The sequence below is a fragment of the Erithacus rubecula genome (genome assembly GCF_903797595.1).
Source record: "Erithacus rubecula genome assembly, chromosome: 6".
Classification (NCBI taxonomy): domain Eukaryota; kingdom Metazoa; phylum Chordata; class Aves; order Passeriformes; family Muscicapidae; genus Erithacus; species Erithacus rubecula.
Window position 1 is genome coordinate 18712254 of NC_136688.1, and position 13599 is coordinate 18725852.

At 41.4% G+C, this 13599-nt stretch overlaps 1 protein-coding gene across 1 annotated transcript in view; it reads left to right on the top strand.

The window, feature by feature from the left end:
• The window catches only part of GALNT18 (polypeptide N-acetylgalactosaminyltransferase 18), a 164417-nt gene that overhangs the window by 91038 nt on the left and 59780 nt on the right, over positions 1–13599 (top strand). Inside the window, exons 4-5 of the mRNA XM_079310158.1 lie at positions 11756–11939; positions 13248–13445. Of these exons, the coding sequence (XP_079166284.1) occupies positions 11756–11939; positions 13248–13445 (382 nt within the window). The remainder of the gene's footprint in view (positions 1–11755; positions 11940–13247; positions 13446–13599) is intronic.

Sequence of the window (13599 nt, forward strand, 5' to 3'; positions counted from 1 at the left end):
CCTTAACACTCTCAGTGTGTGTAGGATGACTGTGTTTGCTATGTAGGGTACAATTTATACATTTTTAACTTAACACAGGGCAGGTTTGGAAAGTGGGGGTAATGGGAGAGCCTCAAGAAGCTTCTTGCTATTGTTCTGTGGAATAAATGCTGCTCAGGATTTTTAAGATTTGGATATTAATTGTAACTCTGAGTTTAGTATTACTAAGCATGGAAGCAAGCTCCTCCTGTGACATAAGAATATTGCTGTATAATCCCTCTGAGGTTAACTGAGATGAATGCTATGTAGGGAAATGAGATCATTACCCAGTCCAAAGTTGTCTTCAATGCAACATACTGCAGCATGCAGACAAGGTAGGAATTTAATGCTCATAGATGGAGAGAATTTAATCGTGGAATTTCATTACAAATTTAGCTGTTCAGGAAGCGTTCTTTTGAAGATGCTAAAGGGTTTAAATCTGAGAAGTCAGGCAGTAACTATTCTGAAAAATGTGGATATACTACAAATCAAATTGCAAATCATTGCAAATAAAAATCCAGTCCAAGGAAATTAGCCATTATCTGTGCAAAATCATTATTCACAGTGAAAGGACGAAGAGGATTCTGGAAGAATTGGATAGGAGGTAGTTTCAAGCCTTTGGATATCTATAATAAATGGAGTCTGGTAGGTTTTGTGCAAAGCTACAGACTACAGCATGGCTGGCTAAATGAGATACAGGGAGGACCTAATGCTAGCAGCCCTTCATAGGAAAATGTCCTGGAAAAAAACCTTAAAATTCCCAAGTAATATTTTATATAAATGTCAGGATTCAGAATTTTAATGTGTATAAAAATAACAACATCAGTAAAAATTAGGCTGGGAGCTGTTATGGAAATCATTTAAATTTGCTGCATTTATTGAGAAGATGTTGGAATAGTGTGGTGGGGGAGGGCCTGGATACAAGTGCCCATGTGCATAGTTTTCCACATGAACAATCAGTTTCACACATCCTCAGTTGTCCTTCATGACTGATGGCTCCCAAAAGTCTCTCTGCTTTGACCACAGGTATTCAAGCCTTGCTTCAGAAGGTAAATTTTGAAGTAAAGGGCTAAAATTAAATGAGAAAAAAAAAAAGAGAAAGGAAACAAACTGACATTATTGTGAATTCTGTCAGAACACAAATGTTGAACAAACCTGGTGTAATATATCTCAATATTTGCAGGAGTCACTGTAATTCAAGTATATTCTCCTCAACTCTTGTTTACCTAATACTTAAAAAAAACCACCTGAGCTGCTCCCCTGGTTGCAAATCAGGAGCCTTTACTTCAGCACAGTAAAAACACACTTCTACTGCTTATAATGAAAAAAAAAAAAATATTGGCTCTGGTGCCAACTGCTTCTAGGGAGCAGGAGAGGCAAGGCTGGTGTGTGCTCCTGTGTGTGCATGTTTTATGCAGCAAGGTTTCCACCCTGCTGGGAGGCAGACTAACTGCCAGATTAACATACTCTAGTTTTGAAATAACCTCCTCCCAATTAAGCAGCATTTAACCAAATCTTTCCCAGACTGCAGTGAGATGCTAACATCAGTGCTGTGTAATGAATTGAAAAGCTGTGTTGCATTTTAGTTCAAGTTACTATTTGGGCTATTTTTAATGCCTAGCCTTTATTTTTTTTTTTTTCTCTGAAAGCATAAGGATGCTGCTGCTGTCCCTCACATTTTTGTCATGCAGAAAGGCAGGGCATAAACAGCAGTTGTGATATAACAATTAACTCCCAATCATGTCTTTAGAAATAATGGATTGATTGTGATTAGGTGCCTACAGAGAAAATTTTTATAATAACTGATTAAAGGCTTGAAATAACTTACTACATGGTGATATATTTAAATATACAAATTCTATGGTATTTTGTTCTTTTAGTTCAGGATTTTTAGGAGGCAGTGGATGATACAGTAATTCTTGGAGATCATATGTGCTGGATTTAGAGATTTTCCACAGCTACCAAATGGCACCATCCCAGCACTGTGTTGCTCCTAAGGAGTAAGCAGATATGCTAGGAAGGAAGCAACCCAGAATTTGTTGCTTTAATTTGAAAATGTTCATAGTTGATTCTTCCAAAAAACAGTTTCTATCTTTAGATGGAACCCTATGGCTCCTATGGTATTCAAACCAAATAATTTCTGATTTGAATGGGGGATTTACAGGCGTGAAAACCACATGGATTTTATCCATACTTTAGGAAGCTTGAAAAATGAGCAGTTGTAACTTTCAGGTTCTCAAAATTGGCACGAATTAAAAGCCATGACTTAGATATCTCAGTAGCTGGCTCACAGGTTGTCCCAAATGAGATGGCATTCCTCAAAGGGCTGTTTATGCCAGGTGAGCAGGATTCGATGGCTGTGCAGGTAATAAAATGTGTTTGGCAGAATTTTTCAAGACTGTATGATGACGTAAGAGGATAGGTGAGAGCTGACTGTTAAGAGGTGTGATTTTAACTGGCATTTCCAGTGACATCTTGTGTACTGTTGCATTTGGGCCCTGGACACATAACAGTGTTTGCTGAGAACATTTAATTGGATTCAGTAACTCTAGTATTTCCCATGTAATATTTGTACCTGCAAGGGGTATTACCTGATTTACTCTGGCTGTATTGCCAGAGCCCTATTAGCTACTGGAATAACAACCAAACTTGCTCATATTGGGATAATTTGCTTTTATTTTTATTTTGAGAAACATCAACTGCAGCTCTGCTGATACAAAACCAAGTCATTTTTGTGAACTAATCCCCTCTGCTGAGAAGAGCCCCCCTGCCCAGGCAGGCTGTATTCCTCCCTGCTGGGTTGGGTGCTGTGTTGCTATTGCTGTGTGAATTACATTCTTCTGCAAGCAGCCTTTCAAAGATAACAGCAGGTCACACACAACATGATCACAGATAGCCAGGAAATCAATCTTTCTGGCTTGGAATATGGGCAATTTGCATCTGGTGTGTAGGAGTTGTCTGGTACAGTAAGAGTGGTTCAGTCAAAATAGAAAGTTACCAAATATAACTCTTCATTTGGCCAAGTTAAAGAAAAAGGCATTGTGAAATGGTGTTTCTGCTGTCCTGACCCTGGAGGATGCTTTCATAGCATCTTTGGGTTTTGTGCATGTGGGTTTGCTCCCAGGGAAGGGATTCTATGCAATAAATTTAAAGTTAGATTATAATTTCTGATATCAAGTAAGATTTTAATAAAAAATCAACATGGCATGCAAGGCTAAGTCCTATTTATTCAAATCAAAACCTTTTAATGCTCTGTGTCATTCTTTTAAATAATTGTGTAGCAGTGAATATTGATTCATATTGTTTACTTGGACCTGTTTTGAGTAAAGGATTGGATTGCACAGATCCTCTTCCAATAAGTATTAGTGATTGCTTTCTCTTTCCTCTTCCTTTTATAACCCTATTCTGAGAGAGAGTTTTGATCCAGAGGGGAATATTAACATCTCTGTTTCATCCACTTCTTACTGAGTATTTGCATATTCCATTTTTGATGTGGCTTATGTGACTAATTTCCTCAGAATCTGCTCCAGAAATAAAGTAGTTACACTTGGACTAGTGTGTTTTAATTGGCAGGGTTTTTTTCCTTATGAATCTGTTATCACAACATGGAGTGCCAGAGTGTTTCTTGGAGTCATGATTATTTATCAGGTTTACTGTAGAGTGAGCAGCTTGCTGCATCTTATGGTTATGAAAGTACAGAGGCTTCTAATGTGCTCTTTAGGTTGTATTTTTCTTGATTTATACAATCTGATCTGACTCTGTTCAGGCATTTAGCCTCTTTCCTGAATAGTGATTTTCCACACACATCCACAAAAAATAGATCAGAATTAAATGCTGTATGTTGGGGGGGAAAAGGTGCCATTTGGATTACTGGAAACAGCTGGGAGTAGAATGCATTTATCAAACACTTCTTTTAACATTTAAAGGTCATTTTACAATGAATCCAGGAATGCCAAGGAATGAAATGATGAACTCAGAATTTTGGCTGAGGTTCTTCCAACAGTATATTATATCAATGTGTCAGCTCTAATGCATGCTCTTGGTGCTTGTTATGCCTCTCAGTCTACAGCCCCTTTATAAAACTATTGTATCCAAATAAACATCAGGAGGGATTCTTGCATCAGATGTGATATGAGTGTCTGATTGCAGAGGCAGTGCTGATTGCTGCCCTCATTGCTGTGTCACATTATTGTAGCTATCCAATAACCCCTGACAGGAAGCAGTGGTGCCCTGAAATCTGGGTGGGACAGTGTTCCTGCTGAGATTCATTCAAACATCCAGCAGTCTGTACATCGAGTGGAACCATTAGGTTTATATAATTAGCTCTGCTTTTAAAGAGACTTTGAAATGTAAGCACCTTCCTAGGATTCTGGTGTGGCCCTAGAGAGTCAATGGCAGCAGGCTCTGTCCCTCTGGCTGGTGGCAGCACTTGGCAAGTCCCTGTCCTGTGTTCAGCTGTGTGTGTGTGTTGCACACCTGACTGGCAGTCTAAGAAAAGACATTTTTTGCCTTTTTATTAGTCCTGCCTTGCCTCCTAAGGAGCTGAGAGGAAATGTGTTTTATTTTCCTCTATAAGTGCTAACACTTCCCTTTAGTGAGCTCTGCTCTGTGTCAGAGATAAGCATGTGAGTGTCCTGTTGTTGGGGGGATGGAGGGGCAGTGTTCAGCTCCTTTGGTACAGTGCATTTCTGTTAACTTTAGCAAGATCCCATGTGGCAGCTGCCTCATAATCCTGGCACAGGGATGTGGAAGAGTCCTTGGGTCTGCTCTGAATCAGAGCTCTCAGGGCTCCATATGGGCCACGGCTCAAAATGCAGAATCACAGCCTAATGGGAAATTGTGTGGTGAGAAATGTGCAGCCCTGGGATTTGGGAGATCCAGGTTCCATTCCTCCCCTTCTGCAACCTTGGAGATTCATCTGACATCTCAGTTTGTGTCTCTGTCTTGCAAAGTGTTGGGAGACTGCTGCTAGAATGTGGGCTTGGTGGGATGCACCTTACATGAATCGAGTGCTGTTTTCAAACAACACTCAATAAATAATAGAAGGGAAATAAAAGAGACTTGCAGCCCTTGTAATAAAGACATTACCCCAGGAGATTAGTAGTAACAAAAACAACAGCTGTAATATTTATTTCTTCTGTCTCCCCTCCTCCATAACCGAGTGTTGACCTGTCAGAGTTTCCAGTTTTCATAGTTCTTTCCATACTTTGGGGATTTATTAAGAACATTAACAGCAATATTTCTGTTTAGGAATTAATGATCTGAAGTGTGGTATCCCATTTTCATGGCTGGGATTGGAAATACGCATCATTTAGAAAAAAAACCAAAATGAACCTAAGTAGTGAATATGTCTGCTAGATGTCTCATGGAAGAGTTGCTGGCACAGATTTCTTCTACAAAGCCTGTTTTTTGTTGGAAGCTGTTGAATTGCTGTTTTGAAGTGGATTTATTTGCTGTATGTTGTCCTTTTGCTGTAGGATTCCCAGGACCTCACACAAGGATTCAGTTAAATGCCCACCTGAGCTCCTTCCCTGCAGAGAGATGTTTGTGAAGGAGTGAGAACGGATCAAAGCAGCCCCTGCTAAACCCCTTGAAAACTTCCCATTCCTCTGTATAGGTTCTCCTGGGCAATTAAATAAATGTGTGTGTAGGCTTTAAGAGGGGAAATGCATTTCTTTTCCCTGCCTTTACCGTGGGAGAAGGATGCTGTTCATGTACTGGAGAAAGCCTTGGCTTGTAATCCAAGATGTGAGCTGGAATAGATTGTTGTAGGCAATTTGTCTTAATAGACCTGAGGAGGTCTGACAGCAGCTGGGACTTTGGCTTGCTGAATGCAGAGGTGGTGAGTGTGAAAGTTCATTCCACTCTCTATCTTTACATGTGGATAGCATGAACTTCTGAGATTAGACTATGCATCTCTGTCAGCAGTGCAGGTCAGGTGTGGGAGTGCAGGAGAAGGATTCCATTGCTTTTTTGTTTCTGATGTGTGTCCAGATCAATTCCTTGCATCATGTTGGTAATTTCCCCTGGGTGGTTTATCTATTACCAGATAACAGAGGGCTATTAAATACGTGTGCACAGCAGACCCTCCTTATCTGCTGGAGCATTGTTACCCTCTGCTGCAGACATTCTCTGTACACATGTGCATTACAAATGACATGCCTCTGTGTGCTTGTAAATATTTTCCATTTGGAATTATCTGCTTCTGGTACAGAGATGAGAGGTGATCACTTGAGCATGAAAGATAAGGGACCAGAGGTAAGAAAAATAAAAATGATGAAGCACTGAGCTGCATACGAAATAAGTGACATCATGCACATATCCTATTAGATAAAGTGCAGCAAAACAGTTTCTCTTCTATGCCTAGCTGCTGCCATGAATTCAAGTTATTACATGAATTCAGGCTGGTTGCCTACAGAGGGACTTAGGGGGAAGAGAGGAGGGGTTTTGCAGCAAACCTGTTATAACAGGCTTGCTTTATTTGCCAGAAGGTGAGTTAGCCATGCTAATACGTGTTAAAGTTGGAAAGGCAGCTCTTCCTGTTCCTAAGACTTAGAGCCAAAAGCAGTTGGGTAAACAAGATGGAAAAATCTTGGTTTAAAATTATTCGGCTTGTGCAAATTCTGCCTTTTTGCCACTGGTCTTTCATGCAGAAGTGAGATGTACCTGATGAGACAGATGTTCCCAGAGCAGCAGCCCTTGTGGTGAAATGATTCTTGAGATGTGCCAGGTGGCTGTTGTGCCTTCCTGCAGTGCAGTGGCTCCTGTTGTGACCTGCACAGGGAATTCAGGAAGGCTCTGGGATCCTGGCCAGAAGCAAGCTGACCACTGGTCCCTTGGCTCCAAATGCAGCCATAAGCTGCTGCTGTACTCTTGCAAATGCTATGTTGATTTGCCTTTAAAAGTGTCTTTTATGATCCAAGGAAATATCCAACACTTTCCTTACCTAAAGTCCAGAGTGTGCCTTCTAGGCAGCTCAGTGAGCACAGAGATAAAATAATGAATTGGCAGGATTTTACCCCTTTCATATAACGTGTCAATCCACTGTTTTTGGCACAAGGAGGCCAATTGTTAATTTAAACATAGTTCTGTATTGAAAAGTAATTTTTTCCCTTCTCAGTAAAAGAAGTCATGTTGATGCCAAGGCCAGGGTGAAGAGGGACATGGTAATTCCTGGGCCTTTGATGTGGAAGTATTGCTCTAAAGGAGAAGCACAAGGTTTGCAGAGATGGCAGTGACGTGCAGCACACACTGCTGGGCCAAAGTCAGCAGGGACTCTTAGGCTTTAGAAAATGCACAGTGTTATGAGTGTTATTTTATTTATATATTTGTTGTTTTAGTTCTGTTGGCAAACTTACAGCTGAGAAAAAGCTCAGTGAAATGTCTCAGGCAAGCATAGTGTGGGGCTTCATAAACGGGGTTTTTCTGAGATGCAAGCTCATTGAAATATGGGAGTATGTTAAAGTGTGAAAGTTACTGAAAGATACTGAAAGTTAGCCTTAAGTGGCTGTTCTTAGAGTGAACATGAGTGTGCAGCATGTAACTTGTTATTTATGGCAGGACTGTTAGTATCAAAGATCTGAAATTAGAAGTCTGGGGGCAGACCCCAGCTGCTGTGGGACACTGCTGTAAGGGGCTGAGGCTTACAAAAGTAACCCACTTCATGCTGCTGGATGAAAAGCATGATCTGTAGATGCTTTTCCTTTCAAGAAATGGGCTGGCTGATGCTTTCTGACCCCCATGCTCCTTGCTCCATCCTGTCCAGCTTCTGCCATTTCCTAAGAAGGCAGAGTTGTGTGAATCCTTCAGCACTGCTTTGTCACACTGGGTAGGGGAGCTTGACAAACAAAATCTTTGTCAATTTGTTAAAAATAAACAAACAACCTCTTAGAAGAGTTTGAACTTAATTATGTTAATATTAAACATAATTATGGCACGCTAATTATGTTTTCTACATTTGTGAGGAGAGTTGTGCTGTGCTCTCCAGACATCTGTACCATATAGAGACAGGTGGCAGGGTGCAGCATTTCCAAGTGCCATTTTCCCACTCCATATATGGCTGCTCTTTCATTCCAACTGCAGAGTCTCATTCAGCTTAGTCAAATTGAGTCCTTATTTGAGAGATTCTGTGCTGAAAGGCACATGCATCTCTCTTTGTAAGCCTGTTTGTTTCCATAATTAGACTCTGAATCAACAGTGTATTGAACATGACATATTTGCTTATTCCCTGTCTTCTCCTTATGGTGGCATAAAGCTATGAAGCACAATAATTTATGGAAAAGACTGTTTATTATTCAAGCAACATATCTTGAAGTGGAAAAAGAAAAGAGCATGGGTTAAAATGATTTTGCTGAAGACCATAAGTGCCACAGCAAAGTGTGTGAATAGTTCTGGGGGAGAGCCCCATCATTCAGACTGGTTGGGCTGGGTGCTCTAAAACTGTCAAAAACAATTGAAATCAGATTTCTCATGTGAAACTGAGGAAGACATGGGAATGCACAGGGAAAAAACTGACTCAACTCTTTTCCTAGGGCATTGAAGTGTTTTCCAGAATTGTGACTTTCTAAACTTTGTTGACATGTCTTCTCTGTCTCGTGGCTGAGTGAAAATGATACATTTTTTTTTACAGCCTTCTCTTCTGGAAGAATCTGCCCAATAGGTCCTGTAAGACAAAGGGTGCACATAATGCTCTGCTCAGCACTCTGCCTTTGCAGAGCAAAGCTGATCTGTTTTAAATAACAAAGGCCAGAAAGTGCCTGACTGCAAAATCCTGCTGTGTCTCCTGAGCACAAGCCAGGGTAAGTCACTGCTCCTGGGCCAGTGTTGGAGATGAAGGGAAAAGCAGCAGTTTCCTCAGGCACCTGAGGTGATGCTGAAGCCCAGGGGATGCTGACTGACCATGGGTGAGCCTCCAGGGTTCCCCTGAGATGCTCTCAGGCCATTCCCTTCATTTGCAAAGAGCTGCAGTGTAACCAGAAAATCAGAAGCGTGCACTGCCTGATAAATGTCACAGCTCTAATGTGCAGCTGAAGTCATGCTGGTGGCAAGCCAAGATTGGGGTTCTGTTCCATTTCCATCTCTTTCCATTCTACACCCAGCTATGGAATGGATCCTGTGTTTACTCAAGCTTCTAAAGTCAGTCCACATTAGGAAAAGTCTAAGGCAGGAGTAAGAATAGCCCACTTAGTGAAAAGGAGTGACTGAGGGAACAATGACTCTGTCAAGGCTACTGATTTTCAAGTCCTTGACTAGAGCCTGCTTTCCTTTCACGCATTTTATCCTCAGTGATGATGCTGCATTGTTGTGGAAAACAAAGCCTCCTGCTATTGCAAGGCTGGGAGCAGCCACTTACACCAAGAACAAAGCTTGGATCTTCATGTTTTGATATTCACCCTCTGCAGTGGTGCATTTTGGGAGCAGAGAATAGGTTTGTACTATTTTTAGGTGCATAGGATTAGAATAACAGAAATGTCTCCTTTTCAATGTGCTGTTAGCTAGTGGTTGGTTTGATAGTTCTGTGCTTGCTACAAGTCCCTGTGTTGGGGGAGAGCAGTAAGGACATGTGGTTTGGCACAAGCATGATAGAAAATAATGTGGGGTTTATTTTACTTCATGAAGGAGAAAAAGTGTATTGATCAATAAGCAAGCCTAATACAAAACAGAAGAGTGCTCTGTGCTGTGTAAGTGGCTCATACTGTTTATTCCAGGCAATCACAGACAAACAAATTGAATAGATATTGGCAATGCAATGTCGAAAATTCTGGGAATATATCCAATCAATTCCTAAAATATTGCTGCAGTTCAGATGTTGTGATGGGCATGACCAGCAGACCATTCCTTTTTAATTGTTGTTTGTATGAAAACCTGTAAGAATCAGGACTTTGCTGTGGTGTTCTCTCATTTAATGCAGAGTTCATGGACACAGAGGTACGTGGCATGGCCTGTCCTGCAGGGTCTGAGGAACCAGCAGCATCAGCTGCTGGCTGTCCAAGAGCCTTTACACACAGGGAGGAGTTTCAGGAGACTTTGTGAGCTCTGTCATCTCAAGAGAGGAAACACCCACCTCCTTTCCAAGGATGGATGTTTATTGTGGCTCATGAAGTGTGCTTGCTTTTAGTTTTCTGTGCCATTACCTGTTCCAGCATGCCTGCTGTCCACATCTATTTGAGGTGACCAGCTCCCAGAGTGGAAGGATGCCTGGGCTCCATGTAGGACATGAGCCCAAAATTGCCATGGGAATGTGCCTGAGAGGGCTGTCCAAACATTCCCAAACACAGGCAGGTTCTGTGCTGTCACCACTTCCCCAGGGAACCTGTGGCTTGCCTAAGTTTTCACAGAAAGGATTAGTCAGCACTGAGCTTTAATGCAGATTTGATAATGGCCACTCTGGCATTATTCTGATCACAGCAAAGACATTCCTGGACTTGTGGAGAGATTCAGACTAAGGGAATTTATTATCCCAAAGGGAATTCTGAATGATACCATAATGTAAATAGAACATGGGAATGCTAATAAAGAATAAAGTGAGCAGTGCTTTTAGTAAATAATAATTGTGATACAATATTTGTACTCCACATACTGTATTTTCTCATGCAGTGGTCTTTAAACTAGAGCTAAGATAGCTGTTAATCTAAGACTTGTTATATTTTAATTAGGAATTATTCTCCTTCAGAGCTTTTATTGGTCTTTGTTCTAAGAAAAAAAGTTGTTGAACCTTTTAGTCAAGACAGAAACCATTGTCAAGGTTGAGAAGGAAAAATGCAACAGGAAAAAAATAATGCATTTTATTCTTACTTCTCTTTTTTCCTTGAAATATGGTAGAGAAGATTCTTGGAAAATACTTAGGGTTTTTTTTTTTTCTGGAAATATAAGACAGGTCCTTTGTTTATTGCTACAGTAAAATGGTCTTAAGTAGCTATGGCACTTCATTTTGTGGCATGTTTTTGTTAAACAGTGCCAGGATTCTGATGGCAGTCATGTAGGCTAAATAGTTACATATGAAATTTTTTTTAATGCTATATAATTCATGGTCCTTCTCCTTTTTGTTTGCCTCCTTTTAGACTGACAATTTGAGAATTGTGGGTAGCTGTGTGAAGGCTATTCCTGTTTTGCTGTTGCTTTTGTTTGTCCAGCTAGTTGGAATCCTGAAGCCTGGGAGATTGGAACTATCTGTGCTTTCTGGCACTGACCCCTAGAAGAACACTGCTTTTGATCTGAGGCCTTGGAGAAGGCTTCCAAAACTGAGTGATAGAATCACTGGTGTGTAGTTTGAATAGAGGTGTGTAATATCACATGGAATTTGAGGTTTTAGAATATAGTAATAGGTATGGGGCAAGATGGAGGTTTTGGGGCATTGGTTTTTCTTCTTTCTTGTTCTCCTTCTTGTGTTAGTGTAGTATTTTTCAATTGCATAGAGGATGCCCCACTGCAGGTCACGGGTGTTTGGTCATTGGGTCAAAAGTAAGAATAATCTAGGTGTTAGTTTTTAATTGGTCAATTAGGCCCTAAAAGACCTTGTAACAAATGAGATCCATCACCATTTTTGCATTTTTAGCTTGTTAGCTAGAAGTGCTGCAGCACTCACTGTTCTATAGACAAGCATTAATAGACATCGAATCTGAACACGAAATTCCATCGCTTGAGCCTTGAATCCCGACTGACTGAAGAGGGAAAAGTGAAGATAAACTCTAACACAGCTGCCACTTGTTGCTAACACCGAGTTCTTTCCCTCCTGCAGAGGAGCTGAAGGAGAAGCTGCAGCAGTACGTGGATGAGGTGAATGCTCACAAGCCTGGTTTCATCAAGGTGGTGCGGCACAGCCGGCAGGAGGGGCTGATCCGCTCGCGGGTCAGCGGCTGGAGAGCGGCCTCGGCGCCCGTGGTCGCGCTCTTCGACGCGCACGTGGAGTTCAGCGTGGGCTGGTACGTGCCTCTGCTCTGACCCTGGCACCCTTACAACCCTGCTGGCAAATCCAGCATGGGCTGGTGTGTGCCTCTGCTCTGACCCTGGCACCCTTATAACACTGCTGGCAAATCCAGCTTGGGCTGGTATGTGCCTCTGCTCTGACCCTGGCACCCTTATAACACTGCTGGTAAAATTCACCATGGGCTGGTATGTGCCTCTGCTCTGACCCTGGCACCCTTATAACACTGCTGGCAAATCCAGCCTGGGCTGGTATGTGCCTCTGCTCTGACCCTGGCACCCTTATAACACTGCTGGTAAAATTCACCATGGGCTGGTATGTGCCTCTTTCACTTCTCTGACCTAAGCACCCTGTCCAACACTGTTGGTAAAATTGACCATGGACTGGTACATGCCTCCTTCACTGCTCTGACCCAGGCACACTTTCCAACATTGGCATTCCATTCTCAGACTGGCATTCCTCTTGCATTTAGAGGGTGAGTTAGAATTCTCAGCTTTTCAATGAAGATTCAGACATCATCATGGACACAAGCAGGAAAAATGTGTTTGTGCTGTGTAATATGATCTAGATCCATTTTTATGGTTCGAGTTATCTGCTGATCTAATTACAGTGTACTTAAATCATATTGGAAAGCTGCACATTAAAAATCTCCTTCAATAATGGAGCCCTTTGCCCCTGAGGGTAAATGTATTTTCTTTTCATTAAAAATATTATGTTTCTTTTATGTTCTGCAGTGTAAAGAAAGAGGTGTTATTTTGGCCACTCTGCAAAAGTAAGCATAACTAAAATAATGTATTTTAACTCGTTCAGTCTGCATTTAATATCTCCCTTGCTCCTTAAGTAAAAATGATGGTGAAAAGGCAGGAGCTTCTGTCCCTAGGATAGATCTATTATTAACTCTGATCCTGATGTCCTTGATAATGTTGAGAGCCTGAAGTTATTGTTACTTGGTAGCATGGGTATAAATGCTGTGTGTTATGCTGATTCTCATTTCTTCCATCCAGCAGCTCAAACCAAGGTTAACAACAGGGCATCCCAGAGAAGATGTTGCAGTTGTGTTATTTTGGGGCAAATCTTGCACTGCCTAAACTCCGTCTCAAAGCAGAGAGGGCTCTGAATGGGCAACAGCTTTAGACTTTGCTCTTTCTGAAAAATACAGCATAAGCTGCTGTATTGTTTATTTGGTGGTGGACTAAATAATCTTTAAAGGCTCCTTCAAAACCAAACTGTTCTGATTTCCATCAGTCCTGTCCTTGTATTAATATGATCTTAACATTGTATTTTTTTTTTTTTTTTTTTTTTTTAGGGCTGAACCAGTGCTCACCAGGATAAAAGAAAACAGAAAAAGAGTAATTTCTCCATCATTTGATAACATTAAATATGATAATTTTGAGATAGAGGAGTATCCTCTCTCAGCACAGGGCTTTGACTGGGAGCTGTGGTGCCGCTATCTGAACCCTCCTAAGTCCTGGTGGAAACTGGAGAACACAACTGCTCCAATAAGGTAACAGTGACCTGAGTTGGTGTCACTGGCAGTGCTCTCCTGGGTGTGACAGGGGTGAGTGGGCTCTGGTCTCTGATAGGTTTCACTGACTGTAAAGTTCAAATACTTAAAAATCCTTGAGCTGTCCTCTTCAGCTTTGTCCTTGACACCTACA